This window comes from Amphiura filiformis, chromosome 5 (assembly GCF_039555335.1).
Source record: "Amphiura filiformis chromosome 5, Afil_fr2py, whole genome shotgun sequence".
Classification (NCBI taxonomy): domain Eukaryota; kingdom Metazoa; phylum Echinodermata; class Ophiuroidea; order Amphilepidida; family Amphiuridae; genus Amphiura; species Amphiura filiformis.
The window spans coordinates 36,817,427-36,839,520 of NC_092632.1; the positions used below are offsets into that span (position 1 = coordinate 36,817,427).

The 22,094-nt window shown below is 37.3% G+C and overlaps 1 protein-coding gene across 1 annotated transcript; it reads left to right on the forward strand.

Moving 5' to 3' along the window:
* LOC140152167 (galanin receptor 2b-like) lies at positions 1–1,105 on the forward strand. Its single transcript, XM_072174467.1, has one exon. It carries the CDS (start codon positions 1–3, stop codon positions 991–993), a length of 993 nt encoding a protein of 330 aa, XP_072030568.1. The 3' UTR covers positions 994–1,105.
* Positions 1,106–22,094: the final 20,989 nt, after the last annotated feature.

Sequence of the window (22,094 nt, forward strand, 5' to 3'; positions counted from 1 at the left end):
ATGGAGAATATTTTGTTTCTACAAGTTGTTAAAACTTTGATCGGACTGTTTGGTATTTGCGGCAATGGTCTTGTTTGTGCAATTATTTCCAATGTTTCGTTTCTCCATACCACAACAAATGCTTTTATCTTCCACCAGGCTGCGATAGACTTACTAGCTTCTTTGTTTCTTCTATTACACGCAAATGTTCCAGATCCTGCTCCACTGCCATCTGGTGCCGCAGGTTCTATTTTCTGTCGTGTATGGAATGGACATGTCATTTTATGGATACTCCTTGTGGCATCAACATTCAATTTAGTCGTGCTAACGTTTGAAAGATACATTGCTATTGTATTTCCTTTTCGCTATCAAACGCTTTTTGAAACTCGTGTTAATGCCGTTATATTAGTATTCGTTTGGTTTCTTGCAATTGGTTACAAATCAGCTGATTTAGCACGATATGATTATCAAAATGGGACCTGTGTGTTTGCAGAAATATCATGGAAAGCAGAAATGGGAATCATAGTTTTTATGGTTGAATATCTCATACCTTTACTCATCATGATATTTGCATATTTGAATATCATTTTGATTTTGAAAAAGAGCTCCAATCGTTTGGCTGATGTTTCACACGTTGTAACCGCGATAACTGCTGCAACAACTGCGCCAACTTCTGCTGCTTCACCAAATTTAGACAACACTCTTGGTGGTGAACTAAAAAGAGCCAGAAAGAACACATTCAAAACACTTCTGATTGTATTTGCCGCGTTTGTAATCTGTTGGACACCAAACCAAGTTATATTTTTAATGTTCAATTTTGGTTATCCTATTGACTATTCCAGTGCATTATACATCATAACAGTCTGTATGGCAAGCTCAAACTGCTGTCTTAACCCAGTTATATATGCCTTAAAATACCGCCAGTTTAGGAAAGGACTAAGAAAATGTTTTGGGCTTAATATTCGAATTGAGGACGGGTCAACGGTAATGTCAGACATAGATTACCATTCATAATGACATTAACAGAAGTATGATGTGTGAAATAAAATGAAAATCATTCGATTTCATTTACTATGGCCATGTGTGTATTGATTTAATATGAACGCCATTGGCAATGAAGGACACTACTCCCCATTCCAGAAAAATACAGAACTAATTTTTTTTTGGATTAAAAAATATTATTCTGTTTTGCCAAATGAAACATAGCTAAATCCTAATCCTTTTAGTTAGTCCTAACTGATAATGAAAGTAAAGTTTTAATATTTGGTCAATTTATGGAAATAAGGGCCAAAAATTGGTAATTTTGCATGTTTTCTTACAATTGTAGTCACAAAATTGTAAGACTTGGCACAAGTCTAAGCATTCAAAATCTTGAGTGTAGGGTAAGAGTTAGCTTATAATTTTAATATTATACGGTATGTTATTTTTGTTAATTGGTTATGAAAAAGATTGGAAAGTGTGTTTTCCAAATATTAGAATGCATAACTTGAAATTAGTCTTTGTTCAAGTCTTTGGGCTTGATTGCCACAGAATACGAAAAAGGTTGAAAACGCCCTAAAAATGCATGTTTTTGGCCCTTATTTCCAAAAATTGATCAAATATTACAATTTTACTTTCATTGTCAGTTAGGACTAACTAAAGGATTAAGATTTAGCTATGTTTCATTTGGCAAAACAGGATAATATTTTTTTAATCCCAAAAAATTAGTTCTGTATTTTTCTGGAATAGGGAGTAGGCAGTGTTTGCTTTCATAAGTAATATCAGGAGTATTACTCATATATCACATCGACGTGTAATAAGAATCTTACTATAAATAGGGAAATGTTGTATCTATCTATCTATCTATGTATGTATCATGGAAAGGCTCCGTCAGTTTCGATCCAAATGTCGCCAAATTCATACGGGAGATCGATGAATATACGGGAACGTGTTTAAACTTTATTTGGTTGAAAACGGTCAAGAATTGGCCTCAAAATCAGTGAAAATGTGGTACGTTGCTATGCTGGGTAAACAAAAAAGGGAGTCAGTTGTCAAGCTAGCCCGTGCGCGTCGTACGGGCGTATCTAATGCCAAGCCGCTCGCGTAGCGCAGCGATAGCGCGCGGGTAACGCAGCACTACGCCATGTCGCGCGTAAACGACGCAGAGTCGCGCAATGAATGATAATACGGGTGAACGACCGACCGTAGGCGTAATAAATACGGGGAAAAGATGTGAAAAGTACAAACAACATGAAGAGGTAGGCCTACTGTAATTAAAAAAGAAAACAAAATGAGGACAAACAGGTAGGCCTACGAGTATGTGGGTTAGCCTATAGTTAGTCACAGTAAGAAAATGAAAACGGGAATAAAATAGGCTAAAGAAGGAAAGAATAATAAAATGTAATAAAATTAGATGATTTAAATAAAAAAAAGCTATTAAACTGAGGACAGAACTAAATAAATAACATGAAAACGGGAAATCACAAGCTAAGCAGCAAATAAAAAATGAAGTCAACAGGGAAATGTAAGAAAGGACAGATTTAGAAAATAATGGGAACGGGATTGAGTAAATAAAAAACATGGTAATGTAAATTTGCAAGCTTAGCAGCAAAATGTTTTTAAAAAATGGAACAAAATTGGCCCATATAGAAGAAACTAAAAAGAAAGAAAGAAACTAAAATGGAAACTTAGGCTTAACGAGGGTCAGACTCGGATAAATGAAATTTACCTTTTCAATGATTCTACCTGTTCAGTAATTCCTCCCGTTTTAGTGAACGCTCCCATTTACTCACCTAGCGGGGCCCCGCGCGTAGTAGCCTGAATCCTTCTGGCCTCTAATGGCGGCGCCTTTTTTTACCCACAATCCTTCACGTTGCCTTATTCACCAACAGCACAACCCGATGACCGTGCGTAGTTGTTGAAAGACTGAAGGATCCAGTCTACGCGCGTAGCGCGGGTGTCCCGCTAGTCAATACAAAAATAATTTCAAATAAATTACGAATACAAATAAAGTGAATACATAATGGCTGAATTTACTAAATTATAATTGATCAAGATTGGTAATATAATAGAATAACAAGAGTGTAAAAGAGTGAAAAACAAAGTGAAAGAGTGATTTCCCCAAAGAGTGGAAATTGCTATCTATGAAAAGAAATGGAAGTAACATGAATTCAATGCCATGTTGAAAGGTGTTATTTTATAGTAGAGAATGTATCATTTTATTAATTGTTCAGAGTGTAGTTGTCATGGCTATATTTTTATTCTTTTTGAAAGATGTGGATTGTTACTTTTGTACATTTAGAGAGTATCGAAAGGATATTGATTATGAAAAAACGTGTACCGTGTACAATCAGTGTAACATATAATTTTATTAGTAACATCAGTAATTTAATTAAAGAAAATGTGAGGGTTTTATGAAATACATAGGGATATGTCACATGTATAAACATGGGCTTACTCAAAAGTGATGCATCAAGAAGCAAAAGACTTGCTGCAAAATTGTTCAATTCTGGCAATGTGCAACTCATATTGTGGATCAGTGTTTACATTGTCATTGTGGGGTATTCAGGAGGATGTGGGACGCGGGGGACGTGTAGACATACAATATATTAGTGCTTAATTTGTAGACAGTTTTTGCAGTGTAGCGCGCAAACACCAACTCACCCCCACACAACTTACCCGTATGTATTACCCCACCCCACACACACGTATACAAACCCACCATTACCACAGACACAACCCCACCCCACACAACCACATACCCTACACATCTACTTGAAACACCACACAACAATACTTAAATTTTCCCCTGAATATGGACCCAGTATAAAGAAGAAATAAACAAACAAACAAACAAACAATATACTTAATGCGCTTTGTTATTGCGACTAGGATATACATGTATAGCGTAGGGGATCCTTGCAAAAATACAAAAGTCTATATATAGTGAACGTTGCCGCATTATACCATGGAAATAAGAACCCTCCATGATTATACTTATGCGTATTCTCAGGCACGCATGATGATGCATGATATGCAGCCAGCATAAAAGGTTTTAACATTATTCACAAAAGGTTAGAACAAATTTATGGATGGCGGAAACCTTCAAAATACGCCTAAGAATACGCCTAAGAATACGCCTAACCTTAGACGTCTAAGATGCATTCTTAGGCGTCTAAGATGCAATCTTAGGCGTCTAAGAAAATCGCGGTAGACTTAAATCAACGAATCACAGGACCAGAAATCCCAAACAACCAATCATCTTAGGCGTATTCAATTATTGACCAATGAAATCTTAGACGCCTAAGATTTTACACGCCTAAGAATTCTTACACGTCTAAGATTGATATTTTAGTGATGGACGGTATCACCAATGTGATTTTCTCTGAGGACTTGCAGCAAAATTGATTAATTGGTTTGATTTTATTTTCGTTGGTTTGGTGTGCTGTTTTGGTGTGGCTAGGAGTAGTCAGGTAAAATGTTGATGAGCATGATGACGGCGACGACGATGACGACGATGATGATATGATGAGGATGATGATGATGATGATGAAAATTAATACACAAACAACAAAGAGGAACAAACATGCCTAGCATATATTTATATACCTCCATGATTCTATTTTTAACATAGCAAATTTGACCTCTTGTCTTCTTGCACTTTGCAGACTGAAATTATGCATATCTGATCTCTTCAATTATAAAAGACGATTTGGCCTTGGCCGGGGGCCTTAGCGAAAATATGTCACACGCTGTTCGAGTTATAAAGACATAGTTGGTTGACCTTATAATGTGTGTGCAGTAATAACTTGACCTCTGAACGTATTGGATATAAACACATCATACCCTACACCGTCAGGTTAACTTTCTTGTTGAATGGAGGTATCGAGGTCTCTTAACTGTGTATTTTGGCTCAGTCATACCATACGTGTTAAGAAAAAACATACATGAAAAGTGAGCAGGGTGACATCATAGACACGTGCTGTTTGTTTAAGCATTACAAGTAACATGAGTGGCAAACATTAATGTTTCATGAAAATTTCATACTAAATTTAATCCTTCATCACTGCCATCATCATCACCACCACGACTCTAATAATCATCTGACATAATTTGTATTATCCATCATCATCATCATCATCATCATCATCATCATCATCAACAACAACAACAACAACAACAACAACAACAACAACAACAACAACACCATCATCATTATCATCATCATTTACACTATAGCCACACAAATAGAAATCTTACATTAACTGCAAGTCATCAGAAAAACAAACTATTTAAAACAAATTAAAGTTTTATCAGTTTGCAACAACAACATCAGCTGCTAGATTATGTTCAAATGAAAAAAAAACCTATTATGTAAAAATATGTTCAGCCTGAATTGTCAAAAAGTGGCTGAAAAGAACAAAACAATGGGCCATTGTGCCGAAAGGTGGGAGAACATGTACCCTACCCCCCTCCCACCCCATCACCCCTTTCTCTTTGGGATTGACGCGGTGGCTATGGAGAGAAAAGGAGTTTATTAAAAAACACACCACCCAGCCATTGTTCGAAATATTCTCTAACGCACAGCGTCCCTTGTACGTTTTGATCGAATTTGCGATACCGTCCATCACTAGTCACGGTCAAATGGTCAATCTTAGACGTGTAAGAATTCTTAGGCGTGTAAAATCTTAGGCGTCTAAGATTTCATTGGTCAATAATTGAATACGCCTAAGATGATTGGTTGTTTGGGATTTCTAGTCCTGTGATTCGTTGATTTAAGTCTACCGCGAATTTCTTAGACGCCTAAGATTGCATCTTAGACGCCTAAGAATGCATCTTAGACGTCTAAGATTGCATCTTAGACGTCTAAGGTTAGGCGTATTCTTAGGCGTATTCTTAGGCGTATTTTGAAGGTTTCCGCCATCCATACAAATTTCCAGAAAACGTTTAAATATTGGATTATATAGGCCTAATTGGTTTAAGACGTTTTCATAACATCATAGGCATTTTTTGAAAACTTACTGCAAAATATTCTAACATAATGTTATTTAAGTGTTGAAGAAATATTTGGCAAAAATGTTTGCAACAAATATTTGAAAATAAAATATTGACATTTCAAAACGTAGTATGACCGTTATATAAACAGACATTTGATGTTATTAAAACGTTTTTACCAAAATTAAAACCCAAAATATAATCCGTTTAAAACGTTTTAAAAACGTTTTGTGTTTGCTGTGATGCAGTTAGTTTAAAAAGTGTGCTATATTAATATTATCATTTTCTCTGATATCATGTACACAACCATTTGACAACCTCAAATTTGATTTAATTAAAAAAGACCATCTTTAAAAAAAATATGTTGACATTGTACTGAATTACAATTACATGGCAATTGCTATTGCAAATTATTATTGTGAATGATATTAAAGGTCGGAGCAACCGTAATATTACAAATAAAGTATTGTTATCCATTTGTGTGGCAAAAAGTACAATCCCAGGTGGTGAGAGCCACGAATTCTCTAAATTCAGTACATTTCCGTTGTCAACCGTGTAATTGAATGGGATTATTTTGAAATTTTTAAACGCTTAAAATATCACAAACAAGTAGGCCTATGTAATGTTCAAAATAAATATTAAAATACCATCAAAATGTGTCAAGGTTTCGTGAAACCTACGTTACCGCGATATGTTAATACGTGTGCTCCTTAGTGGTTGCAAACACTGAACTTGAATCCAAACCACGGTTCGCTCTTCTCACATCCCTTAAGAATGAGCAACATTAAATATAAAAAATATTTCATCTGCGACACAGTGTTTTGACCATAAATCTCTCAAACAACCTGCCGTGGTTTATAAAAGGAATTAATGAAAGATTATAAAACATTACCATTTTTCTGAGTGTAGTCTGGTTGTTTAATTATACAAAAGAAATTAACAATGGAAGTTAAATCATTCGTGAAAATTATAATTCAATGTGTGCGACACGATTTTTCCAAGTACTGCCGATTTATCGGTTTTGACCCTGATTGCTTGAGCATGTTATATAAGTGCAGTTCATTAAACCTGTAATTTCAGCATGTTGGGGGGGGCGAATCTTTACATCAATGATATTAACGACGTTTTAAACGTTTTAAGTGTATTATTATAATATAGTTGGGGATAGTGTAGACTTTCCTTGCGCAGGATCTTCTAACAGAAAATCCCTCAACATAAATGCTCAACATTTATATTTTGCATTTTTCCAAACCTTCTGAACATGATAATATATTATGTATATAGAAGAAACGAAGCGAGTGATACCTCATCTACAAAAACAATTTGCTCGCAAATGTACTCTCTTTCAATTTAAATTGTTGCCATGGGGATTCTTTGGATGAGAAAATACAATGCACTTTCAAAAATTGCATGAACTATTGAACAGCTTTTCAAAACAAATTTGCAACACGGTATTCTCTGCATGATTTCTTCTATTTCACTCATATAAACACCTCAAAAAAGTAACTAACCCCCCTTAAATAATAGCCATTATTCAAAAACGGGCTATTGAATTACAAATCTGTAAAATGCGTTGAAGCAGAATTTATTTCTGCGCATTTTGACACCTCATTTGATACGATAGCCCAGAAAACAATAAAACGCCAGTCAATTTAATGTAGCGAGGTCCAGGTTTGAAAGTTGCACTTGCATACAATACAAAAACACTCAGATATTACACAGATTTCCTTCCATTATACTGAATACAAAATCAATACAATTTACTGCAACTTTCATATCTTTGGTTACATTGATTTAAATGTACGCTGTGACGTCATTATTTAGTCAATTGCAACAAATGAGGTGTCAAAATGTGCAAAAATAAATTCTGCTTCCAACGCATTTTACAGATTTTGTAATACAATCCCCCGTTTTTGAATAATGGTCAATATTTAAGGGGGGTTAGTTACTTTTTTTGAGATGTTTACTTCAATTTGACATTATTCAACAAAGGTGAGTTGCTTCAATTTCCATTTACTAATTCATCTGCTCAAAGCCATTACCATGATTACAGTTATACATTTAGAACGGTGGTCACCATGCAGCTTCTTTTGTTATGCATCGCGCTAAAAGTCGATCGATACATGTTGAAATCAGCACAATTCAGAGATACACCTTTTGATATGAAATTAATTTTCTCGGTCAAATATAAAGCAATAATTTCCTTCAGAAATGTCAGTTAAAAACATAGTGCTTGGATATAGTCTATGAGCTTGGCTTCGGCGAAAAACGTTTCGTTGGAGGTCTCCAGAACCGATTTTTGTTGTATACTAATTATGATAAGGACATACTAGTATACCGTATGTCCTGGGCACAAAATGGTATGTTCCAAAATTGTAAATATGGCACATTAACCCTCAAGGTCACGTGCAAGGTGACGTCTTAAAATACCGATTTTTTTTTTAAGAATCAAGGATAAATTTCATTGCCTGAATAGATTGTAAAAAGACGATTTTAGTGTGTTATCGCTGATTTCAAGAGAAGGTGTGTTCTGACTTTTTCACTAAACAAACAATATTCTTCTTTCCTGCATCAATTCAAAATGGCTGCCAAAATGATAACCTTTTTTATGTGTAGGCCTACAGTTCATTAGGTAATTTTTATAGTGGCTTTAGATATGGAGCTGGTTGGAGTGCTCTAGAATCGACTTTTTACACCTACCAAGTAAAAGTAGGGTATCTCCGAAGTATAAAATGGCACGTTTCCAAAAAATGAAAGTAGCACATTAATCCGTAAGGTCGTGTAGAAAGGGATGCCTTAAAATGCCGATTGTTTTAAAGGTTACATCACAGATAATGTAATTCCAATATTCCTTTGTTCCTGCATCAATTCAAGATGGCTGCCAAAATGGCAATTGCCTTTATGTGTATCGTCTTATCATAGGTACTTGTAGTGAATTTAGTTATAGAATTGGTTGCAAGGAACTAGAACCGACTTTTGCCACCTAGTGTAAAGAAATTGAAAATTAAAGAAGTGTAAAAAATTCAGAATGGCTGCCAAAATGACAATCTTCTTTATGTGAATAAGTACTTTTTATAGCTTAGTTATGGAGTTGGTAGAATACCTCCGAATTATAAATTGGCCGCCACTGCATGGTTCAGCTCTGTTTCAAGTTTAGACAATTTAGCATCAGCAGAAAATTTAGATTAAATAATCAACATGATCAATTGGGATATCGTCCAAACCAGCATAAATATTATAATAGATATAATATAAACCATCATGAGCAACGTGAAAACGTTGAAACCTGAATGGTTACAGAATCACGTTCAGACCATCTGTGACATGCTAGTGGCATGGCGTAGCAATGTCATCATATTGGGGTGGGGGGGGCACCGACCATGATGGGGGCACCAGATCTGATTGGGGAGCACAAGCCGTTTTTCGGTAATTTTCCAATGGGATTTTCTAATTTCGCAATCGATTGGGGGGCACGTGTATGGCAAGCTAAAAGGCCCATTACGTATTGCGACAACGCGTTGCTTTCGAAAGCAACGCGTTGCTAAGCCAGCCAATAGATATAGAGCTTTTAGCAACACGTTGCTTTCCCCAAAGCAACGCGTTGCTTTCGCCTTCTGAAAGCAACGCGTTGCTTTCGCAAGCAACACGTTGTTGTCATTCTTTACGTCTTGTGGCGACAACCAATCACAGCGACTCTTACAGGATACACACAAGCATGCAAGAAACTCTTTATAAGCTTATTTATTGTTCTCATTTTTGTGAAATTTTACGCCTGAAATGGATTTCGTTTTATGATAATGAACAAATTAATATTGTTGCTCAAGGAATTTCTCAGACTGAGTATTTAGGTCTATAATTAAGTGTACAATTATAGTGTGATACACGCAAAACACAAAACATGTAACAACTAGTACCACTAAGGCGGGATGGACATAACCAACAGCTCTTCAAAGCGCCGATACACACTTAAAAATAGGTAGTCAAAAATGACTCTTAAGTAGTCATTTTTGACCCCATATGCAGGGTCAACTATGCACCAAACCCATTGAAGTCATTTTTGACCCGGTACATGAAGTCAAATGATTTGACCCAATAGTAGTTAAAAATGACTACATTTAGGGTCAAAAAATGATTTTACCCCTAACAGAGTCAGTTGAAAAATAACCCTATTAGTGTCAAAAAATGACTATATCCGGGGGTCATTATTAGAAAATTACCCCTAACGTAGTTGAAATGACTACATTCAGGGGTCCCGGTTTAAAAATGACCCCGGAAAAAAAAAAAAAAAATGACTATATTTGGGGTCATTTACATATGACCCTTTTAGGGGTCAATTTAATATGATGTCAACAACTAAAAATGACCCCTAAGGTGGTCAAATTTGACTTCATCAGGGTTATTTCAAATTGACCCCCTAAATTAGTCAAAATTTTGACTACCTATTTTTAAGTGTGATATGATTGGCTAATAAAAAACCCCGGCTTGGGCGCCCCTGAATAATTGAGTATGTAAGCAACGCGTTGCTTTGGGAAAGCAACGCGTTGCTTGTGAAAGCAACGCGTTGCTAAAAGCTCTATTTCTATTGGCTGGCTTAGCAACGCGTTGCTTTCGAAAGCAACGCGTTGCTTTGGCGAAAGCAACGCGTTGTCGCAATACGTAATGGGGCTTTTGGCTTGCCATACACGTGCTCCCTGTGCCACCAAGACGCTACGTAACGCCACTGCATTTTAAGAAATGTACATTTTCATGCATGCCTTTGAATAAACTAAAATTGAACGTTTTAGTATATGGCTAAAAGTCCCATAAAAGGAGCAAATATTGCGAAATCAAATATTCGTAATTTCTGTGGAACTTCGGGCGTAGAATGCTTATTCTCGACTGCAAAAACTTATTATAAAGTTCATGGCATGGGTCTCTAAAACAGATGAGTGTCATATCAGGATCTGACTGGGCAAAGATTTGAACGATTTGAAACAAAATTATATAGTTTATGATATGAAAAAGGTGCTGTACGTGTTTGAAATAATATTTCCCGCCAAACATGATCCTGCGGGGTGTGTGCATCACCTTCCTTACTAGACGTACACAGAGAGTGGTCTGTGAAGGGACACCTTCAGAGCCGAAAAATGTGACTTCAGGGGTTCCACAAGGCACAGTCACTGGACCATTGTGGTTCTTACTTTTCATCAATGACCTTCCTGCAAACCTCACAAGTACAGCAAGGTTGTTTGCAGATGATTGTGTGCTTTATACATCTATCAGTTCACCTGAGGAGCTGACAGTCTTGCAAGACGACCTGACAAAACTTCAGGAGTGGCAAGACAAATGGGGCATGAAATTCAATCCCAGCAAGTGCTCTGTTATGCAGATCACCCTCAAGAAAGAAAGACCGCAGATGAACTACACATTCTGTGGAGAAGAACTCAATGAAGTGACTAGCCATCCATATTTAGGAGTCCAAATCGACAATCGTCTTCAGTGGAAGGGGCACATCAAGATGGCAGCCTCAAAAGCAAGCAGGATCATGGGCTTCCTTAAGAGAAACATCTGGTTTGCATCGCAGGAAACTAAAGGAAACTAAAGTAGCAGCCTATACAGCGCTGGTTAGACCCGTATTAGAATATGCTTCCTGTGTATGGGATCCATACAGAAGAGGAGATAAGATACTTCTGGAGAGAATCCAGCGGAAAGCAGCCAGATTCTGCTTGAAAGACTACGAGCAGCGCAGCAGTGTAACAAAAATGCTGGAGAAACTTGAGTGGAAGACCTTAGAAGACCGACGCAGAACAAACAGACTGACCATGATGTACAAAATCATGAACGACTTGGTTGCAATCGACAGGGACGACATGATCACCATGTCAACGGAAACCAGAACCAGGGGTATAGTCACCAACATAAAATCCTCAAGATGCAAGGAACAAAGGACATCTATTTGAACTCCTTCCTCCCTCGCACTGTGACAGACTGGAACAAGCTCCAGGGGGACACCACTCAGGGGCGTAGCAAGAGCATCAGGGGCCCATGGACAAGGAGCAGTACGGGCTCTTTGAAGCAGGGCGAGATTAACCTTGGGGGCCCTGGGCCAGGTAAAAATTTTGAGGCCCCGAAATCACGTGCCGAGGAAGGCAAGTGAACTCAAGTCAGTGGCCAAGTTTTGGCTTAAGTATAATATGGAGGGGGACTAACATATTTTGTTCCAATGTTACTATATACGCCATTTGCGCGCAAAGTACGCCAAAAAAATTCAGACTATTTTAGACTATTTTAGCGCCAGATCAACATAAATGTTGCTATTTGAATGGGCGCGAATCGCAGAAAATCTTGCTGGTTAAAAGAAAGATGCATAGGACAACTTTGGGGCCCCAAAATTTGGGGCCCTGGACCCGGGCCCATCTGGCTCAATGGTAAATCCGGCCACGTTCTCCATTATCAGCCCTTATTTAATTTTCACTTTTGCGCTCGGGGCCCCTGAACGCTCGGGGCCCATGGACTTCGTCCACCCTGTCCCCCCGCTTGCTACGCCCCTGACACCACTTCAGCAGCCACACTTGATATCTTCAAAAATAGAGTCCAAAAGTAATTTAGGTAGTCATATCAATATCAGCTTGAGCAGCATCAAAGTTGGCGAAAGTACAGCATGATTGAACCTGCCGACTTAACGCGGCTGTGTACTCAAGACGTTGTTTCTTTCGCAAAATTGAGCTTTTTTGATATTTGTTACTTTGTTACTGCGCTATTTTATGGATTTTATTTCACTATTTCATTCGTGTTTGCAATTTTAAAAGAGAGAAAATCTTTGTTGTATCAGCGGGGTGACACGCGCGCAACAACGCATCGCGCTGCGTATCGCGCAATTTGTTAACGCACAGATACGCTACGCATACGCGACGCTTATCTGCATGCGTGGCGCATCCTTTGGAAACACTAATTTCAAGTGGTCAAATGGCTCCGTTTTAGCTGATAAAATGTGGGGTTTTTCAAGTTCTTTTCCTCGATTTGAATATCAAGTTATGAATGGATTTCGCTCAAACTTCTCAACGGGCTGTGGATTTACCCGATGTTCACATAATATAAGGTAGAAAACGAAAACTGCCGCATTCTCCTGTGAGATTCGATGAAAGGGCAAAATGTGACCACTTTAAACTTTAACGGCCATTATTTCAATGTTCATTTTCTCGGTAAAATGACGATTTAGGTACACGATAACTCAATAAATACAGCATCTATAGGTAAGCAAATATGATCATCGTAAAAAGCATGATCGACTCAAGAAACGGTTTTCTCATTTTTTATATTTTGGTCTATTTCCGATTTTAGGCATCATTTTGTGCAAATAGGCGTTTGTGGATTTAAAAAAGTTCAATTTGATGCCTTATATGGTCAATATCTCAAAAACTGAGGCCAATATCAAAAAAAAAAACCGTTTTTGGAATGGAGCCTCAAGATTGAGCTAAAAACAAAATAAAATATTTTGGAAAGAGTGTTTTTTGTTATGATGTACCTAACAAATATTGCCAAAAACTCACTTTTTGTGATTTTTTCATAATTGTTGTTTTTACCCCAAATCTGTATTTATATTAAGATTTATTGATGTCTTGCCTTTATAAAAAAATGTATACTTTTATATGTCTTGCGCGAATAATTACAAAGTTATTGCACTTTTACTACATGCATGTCTGAGAGTACACAGCCACCTTAACCAAGACAAGACAAGACAAGACATCATGATCATGAGCGTAATCGCAGCGTTGAAAAGCGTCGCACGCGCTGAAGTTACCATGTACGCACTACTACTAGCGCTGATCCGCACAACAATCAGCCTGATCAATGAGAGAGGGAGAGAGAGAGAGACTCATGCAGCTCAGAGATATACGAGATTATCATCCTACTATATATATTACTTTATTACTAGGCACATAAACAGAAAGAAATACTCTTTTGACAATTTCAATTACTTCTAGGCTTATATGCCAAATATTCCCATCATGGTTGAAGACGAACGCTTATCGAGTGCTATAGAAGGCGCTTTTGCGTCTCTCCATCGTACAGTGCTTCACGAAGATGAAATCGTCAAATTTATAAGGTGAGCGGGAAACCACGATAATATCAACACTACAAATCATAGACTACAAATAGGCCTGTTGGAACCTAGTTTTAGCACACGTTACAAATATTAACCAGTGAAAAGGGTTAAACTTTGAACATCAAAGTATGAGCTTTTTAATCGAAGTATAGTATGCTACACACGCCCGAGATCATTTGCTGAAGAACTAATTTAAACGGTGATCTAAAACCCAAGGAAGGAACATAATCAAAAGTTGTATGCTATTTGAAGGTTCTTAGCACGATGCTGGTTCCCTTAAAGGAGTGTTTCGTGATCCTAGCATCCTCTTTTTATGACATTTTTCAGTACATATCCACGAAAAAGCCTATTCCCAAAATTTCAGTTGATTCCGATTTTGCGTTTGCGAGTTATGCATGATTATGTGTATTACACTGCTCCATTGACAATGCGTTGTAATTTCGTTCTGGTGCACCAGAACGAAATTCAAATTTCACGATATCTTTGCAAAACGAATTAATCTGCAAGAAATATTTTGTACATAAACATTATGTAGCCAGAGGTTTCCAGTGATATAAAAATCTCAACTTTTTTTGAGAAAAGTGGGGGATGAGGCTGTGGATCACGAAATGCCCCTTTAATAGCAAATCAATATTGCATCCAATGGAGCAAACTGCAAATTTTGAATTTGCATCTTCCTTGGGTTTTTGGATCATCATTTCTTAACCATTTCAACGAATGAGGTCTTAATAATGCAGCTATGCTGCTGGTTTTAATCATTATTGTTTAGGATATTCAGGGGTGAAAATAACAGGTTGCGATTTCCAAACGTACGTTTCGTACGCCTATTATATCTTTTTCACAATCACTCTTCTGTGACGGGATTTTGAATAAACGTACGGCGATACGTATTGGAAATCGCAACCTCTCTAGTATAGCGGTCTGCAGTTGTTGGTTGCTTATATACAAATTATTCCAATCCAGGGACATGAATGAAGAAGCACAAGGGGACACAATGCCGACATTTTTTACCACCAATCAAGATTCTGCCTCCTTATTTGTACTTCAGGTAAGAGTATCCACATTTAGCTGCGCGATTGTAGCATGTATACTCTTTTATGGTATTAAAGCTGAGTAGATATCCACGAAACTAGTTTATTCTGAATTTTCAGTTGATTCCACAGAATTAATTCTGTCGGCTGATTCTGATTCTGCGTTTGCGAGTTTTGTACATAGGCTAAATACAAATTTGACGATTTTTATTAATGTTTATTTATTCATTTATTTATTTTTATGCTAAGCGAATAAATCTGCAAGTAATTGTTTGCACACAAACATTATGTAGCCAGGTGTTTCCGGTCTGGAATAAAAATTCTCAACTTTTTTGATAAAAGTGGGGATGAGCCTATGGATTACGAAATGCCCCTTTAAAGTATTACTAGGCCTATAGGTCGTGCTGCACTGATGTTGGAGGGTAGGCTATAGAATGCGGCCAGAGTGTGGAAGCTCAAAGTTATTATGATTCCGACAAGTCAAGAAGAAATTTGCCTCCAGAGAGGTTGCTTCTTTCCTCCAAATGCCAAACAACCTCTCTCACCCAAACTTGCCACTATATCAAATATATTTAATCGATTATAATCCATGATGATGAATGCAGATTTTCCTTGCGTCGGGAACACCGTGCAATTTATACAAGATGCTTTACTCCGCTCGAATAAAATGTAGGTTTTTTCCCTTTCTTTCTTGCAGAAAGTGCGTCGAATTATGCGACGTCAATCTATTAAATTTCGCATTGTGAGGCGGCTAGGAGCCTTCTTCGTTCGAGGATATTGGAAATGTTACACGACAAAAGTTACTAGTAACCCAGAAGAACATCAACCCCGTGTGGGCTTAGCTCGAGTTCCTAGAGATCGCTTTTTACTCGGAGAATTTACTAATCGTCGCAAAAGGCGGTACATTCAAACGATTAATCATGGCACGGGCACTACGTCATCTTCTTCTGAGTTTCTATCTGCTCACGAAGCAAATATGAAACGTCTGCGATTATCTGTATCTAATGATCAGTCTAATATGCAAAGATTGAGACAAGGGGATAATGTGGGGTCATCTTCATCCACTCAACCTCCAAGTAACTCCTCGTCGAGATCTGATGAAAATATACTTTATCCATCTTCATCGGTGAATGTATTTGTTTCTCATCACGATAGATCTGTCGGGACGTGATGATAAGAGTTTACGTGTGAACCTGACTCTGACTGTATAGATAATTGTTTTAATAATGGACTTTTATTAATCAATGGTTTTTGCGGTCATTTAACGTGGGTTTTTTGATTGTTTGAAATGTATCTTTAAATATGACTTAGGAGGAGATATCGCAATAATTAAATTATCATTTCACTACATGTTAACGTTTATCGATTTAATGACTTGTGTGATCATTATTTTCGAGAGAGTAGGCGGGTGACGAACTGTCTGTTTGTCTATACATAAAGTATGAACTTTATGACTTTATACTATCCTGACGAATCTCTTCCAATAAGTCCTCTAGTGTTGGTGCATGTTTACCATGCATTTTCTTTAAAAACCTGATTTTGGCCAAATTTGCTTTTCTTTTGAGTCATATAGATGACATCAGATGCTATCTTCAGTAGATAGTGCATGGGATTGTGTAATTCTAGCTCATATAGATGACATCAGATGCTATCTTCAGTAGATAGTGGGATTGTGTAATTCTAGCTGATGTAGATGACATCAGATGCTTCAGTAGATAGTCGGATGATGTAATTCCAGCCCATGCAGAGAGTATCAGATGCTATATATCTTCAGTAGATAGTAGGATTGTGTAATTGTATCAGATGCTATCTTCAGTAGATAGTGGGATTGTGTAATTCTAGCTCATATAGATGACATCAGATGCAATCTTCAGTAGATAGTGCATGCTCTCTAAATGTAAAAGAGTGAAAAACTCACTCCCGAAAAGAGTGATTCACTTATAAGACCACTCAAAAAGGAGTGAAATGTGTTTTTTAACTTTAAAACCACTCAAAAAAGAGTGAAAACCACTCTTTAAGAGTGAATTTGAACTCTTTCAATGAGTTAAATGAAGGACAACTCTAAAAATGTGTTGTCCTTCATTTAACTCCTTGAAAGAGTTGAAATTCACTCTTTTATAGTAGTTTTCACTCCTTTTTTTTGAGTGGTTTTAAAGTTTTAAAAACACATTTCACCCATTTTTGAGTGGTTTTATAAGTGAATCACTCTTTTGGGGAGTGAGTTTTTCACTCTTTTACATTTAAAGAGTGGGATTGTTTAATTCTAGCTCATGTAGATGACATCAGATGCTTCAGTAGATAATCGGATGATGTCATTCCAGCCCATGTAGAGAGTATCACATGCTATCTTCAGTAGATAGTGGGATTGTGTAATTCTAGCTCATGCAGAGAGCATCAGATGATATCTTCAGTAGATAGTGGGATTGTGTAATTCTAGTTCATATAGATGACATCGGATGCTATCTTCAGTAGATAGTGGGATTGTGTAATTCTAGCTCATGTAGATGACATCAGATGCTATCTTCAGTAGATAGTCGGATGATGTAATTCCAGCCCATGCAGAGAGCATCAGATGCTATCTTCAGTAGATAGTGGGATTGTGTAATTTTACCTCATGCAGAGAGCATCAGATGCTATCTTCAGTAGATAGTGGGATTGTGTAATTCTAGCTCATATAGATGACATCAGATGCTATCTTCAGTAGATAGTGGGATTGTGTAATTCTAGCTCATGTAGATGACATCAGATGCTATCTTCAGTAGATAGTCGGATGATGTAATTTCAGCCCATGCAGAGAGCATCAGATGCTATCTTCAGTAGATAGTGGGATTGTGTAATTCTAGCTCATGTAGATGACATCAGATGCTATCTTCGGTAGATAGTCGGATGATGTAATTCCAGCCCATGCAGAGAGCATCAGATGCTATCTTCAGTAGATGGTGGGATTGTGTAATTCTAGCTCATGTAGATGATATCAGATGCTATCTTCAGTAGCCAGTCGGATGATGTAATTCTAGCCCATGCAGAGAGCATCAGATGCTATCTTCAGTAGATAGTGGGATTGTGTAATTCTAGCTCATGTAGATGACATCAGATGCTATCTTCAGTAGATAATCGGATGATGTAATTCCAGCCCATGTAGAGAGCATCACATGCTATCTTCAGTAGATGGTGGGATTGTGTAATTCTAGCTCATGCAGAGAGCATCAGATGCTATCTTCAGTAGATAATCGGATGATGTAATTCCAGCCCATGCAGAGAGCATCACATGATATATTCAGTAGATAGTGGGATTGTGTAATTCTAACTCATGCAGAGAGCATCAGATGATATCTTCAGTAGATAGTGGGATTGTGTAATTCTAGCTCATGCAGAGAGCATCAGATGCTATCTTCAGTAGATGGTGGGATTGTGTAATTCTAGCTCATGCAGAGAGCATCAGATGCTATCTTCAGTAGATAATCGGATGATGTAATTCCAGCCCATGCAGAGAGCATCACATGATATCTTCAGTAGATAGTGGGATTGTGTAATTCCAGCCCATGCAGAGAGCATCACATGATATCTTCAGTAGATAGTGGAATTGTGTAATTCTAGCTCATGCAGAGAGCATCAGATGCTATCTTCAGTAGATAGTGGGATTGTGTAATTCTAGCTCATGTAGATGACATCAGATGCTATCTTCAGTAGATAGTCGGATGATGTAATTCCAGCCCATGCAGTGAGCATCACATGCTATCTTCAGTAGATGTGGGATTGTGTAATTCTAGCTCATGTAGATGACATCAGATGCTATCTTCAGTAGATAGTCGGATGATGTAATTCCAGCGCATGCAGTGAGCATCACATGCTATCTTCAGTAGATAGTGGGATTGTGTAATTCTAGCTCATGTAGATGACATCAGATGCTATCTTCAGTAGATAGTCGGATGATGTAATTCCAGCGCATGCAGTGAGCATCACATGCTATCTTCAGTAGATAGTGGGATTGTGTTATTCTAGCTCATATAGATGACATCGGATGCTATCTTCAGTAGATAGTGGGATTGTGTAATTCTAGCTCATGTAGATGACATCAGATGCTATCTTCAGTAGATAGTCGGATGATGTAATTCCAGCCCATGCAGAGAGCATCAGATGCTATCTTCAGTAGATAGTGGGATTGTGTAATTTTACCTCATGCAGAGAGCATCAGATGCTATCTTCAGTAGATAGTGGGATTGTGTAATTCTAGCTCATATAGATGACATCAGATGCTATCTTCAGCAGATAGTGGGATTGTGTAATTCTAGCTCATGTAGATGACATCAGATGTTATCTTCAGTAGATAGTCGGATGATGTAATTCCAGTCCATGCAGAGAGCATCAGATGCTATCTTCAGTAGATGGTGGGATTGTGTAATTCTAGCTCATGTAGATGATATCAGATGCTATCTTCAGTAGCCAGTCGGATGATGTAATTCTAGCCCATGCAGAGAGCATCAGATGCTATCTTCAGTAGATAGTGGGATTGTGTAATTCTAGCTCATGTAGATGACATCAGATGCTATCTTCGGTAGATAGTCGGATGATGTAATTCCAGCCCATGTAGAGAGCATCAGATGCTATCTTCAGTAGATAGTCAGATGATGCAAGTCTAGCTCATGTAGATGACATCAGATGATATCGTCAGTAGATAGTCAGATGATGCAAGTCTAGCTCATGCAGATGGCATCAGATGCTATCTTCAGTAGATAGTCAGATGATGCAATTCTGGCTCATGTAGGCTATATGGCATCAGATACTATCTTCAGTAGACAGTTGGATGATACAATTCTAGCTCATTAGATGACATCAGATTATCTTCAGTAGATAGTCAGATGATGCAATTCTGGCTCATGTATATGGCATCATGCTATTTTCAGTAGACAGTTGGATGATACAATTATAGCTCATTAGATGACATCAGATGCTATCTTCAGTAGACAGTCGGATGATGCAATTCTAGCTAATGCAGATGGCATCAGATGATATCTTCAGTAGATGGTCGGATTATGCAAGTCTAGCTCATGCAGATGATATCAGATGCTATCTTCAGTAGATAGTCAGATTATGCAATTCTGGCTCATGTATATGGCATCATGCTATTTTCAGTAGACAGTTGGATGATACAATTATAGCTCATTAGATGACATCAGATGCTATCTTCAGTAGACAGTCGGATGATGCAATTCTAGCTAATGCAGATGGCATCAGATGATATCTTCAGTAGATGGTCGGATTATGCAAGTCTAGCTCATGCAGATGATATCAGATGCTATCTTCAGTAGATAGTCAGATGATGCAATTCTGGCTCATGTATATGGCATCATGCTATTTTCAGTAGACAGTTGGATGATACAATTATAGCTCATTAGATGACATCAGATGCTATCTTCAGTAGACAGTCGGATGATGCAATTCTAGCTAATGCAGATGGCATCAGATGATATCTTCAGTAGATGGTCGGATTATGCAAGTCTAGCTCATGCAGATGATATCAGATGACTATCTTCAGTAGATAGTCAGATGATGCAATTCTAGCTCATGCAGATGGAATCAATATAGCCAATAGGTTGAATGCAATACAAAGAAATGCTAAAATGACGAAGCTGACCAAAATTTAAAACGGCGCTTATATAGCAAAGGTTATCAGGAACATGAAGGAAAATATTAAGAAACAAAAGTGCAAAACATGATTGATGTTTAAAAAAAAAACGATGATGATTCAGTATACGCAAGAAATTATCTGTTGTCTGATATAAACCGCCGTATATGCTATCTTCAGTAGATAGTCAAAAAGAAACGAAAAAATCATTAAACATAAGGAAAAAATATATACGACAAGATGTTTTTAACAGACTCCGCTGGAGGTATTATTTTCTTCCCATGCCCTAAATGCTTTCTTCAGAAGATAGCAAGCAAAGCAAAAAAACATGAAAAATAATATTTCAAAACACATTGACTAACACGAGTTCTAAAATTTAGATGATGATTCAGTACGGCTCGCGGCTCATATATACTAATTGACCGCAGGCTTGAAAAAAAAAAAAGCCAATAGGCCGAATGCAAAACTATAAAGAAATGCTTAAATGACGAAGCTGACCAAAATTTAAAACGGCATTTATATGGCAAAGGTTATCAGGAACGTGAAGGAAAAAATTAAGAAACAAAATTGCAACATATGATTGCTATTTTAAAAAACGATGATGATTCAGTACGCAAGAAATTATCTGTTGTCTGATATTAAAGCCTTAATGTACGTACGATTTCCGTCAAATTTTAATTTTGGTATTCTTTATTCAAAATGTTGAAATAATATTATAGTAATACGCCTAACTGCCGGGAAGGGTTGCTGTCCATTTTAAGTTGAAATAACAAGGTAAAGTGAAAGAAACCCCACTTTTGACCATTTACAATGCAGTTCTATGGGAGGACATATTGTCATAATTTTTAAATTATGATATGTCGAACTTTGCTCTGTTGACCGACAAAGACAACAAATTTTGCCAATTCCATTTAGGTGCAAGTTGAGACATGTGTAAACATTACAAATATGCACACACAAAAAAATCAGCTTTGAAAAAAATTAACCAATTTCATATTATAAGATCGTACATTATGGCTTTAACCTAGACTTCTCCGTAGTCCACTTGCCCATTGTGCATATACTCTTAAAACTCTGATTTAATTAATTTGTGCACAATTGATAGATTTTCACATCTGATCGTTTTAGACACCGTACTCTTCGGGCTTTCGCGATTATTAAACTGGTAGGCCTAGATTCTAAAATCAGAACTGTTCAATATTGAAGTGCCATTAAGTTGCATTATAAGCCAATTCAATGTTGCATTCAAAAAAAAAAAAAAAAAACCGTTGCGTTCTAGATGATGATTCAGTACGGCGCGCAGCTATAGGACCTACTACTAATTGACTGCACGTTTAAAAAAAAAAGATTTTCAAGAACGTCAAGGAAAAAAAATTAGAAACAAAAATGCAAAACATTA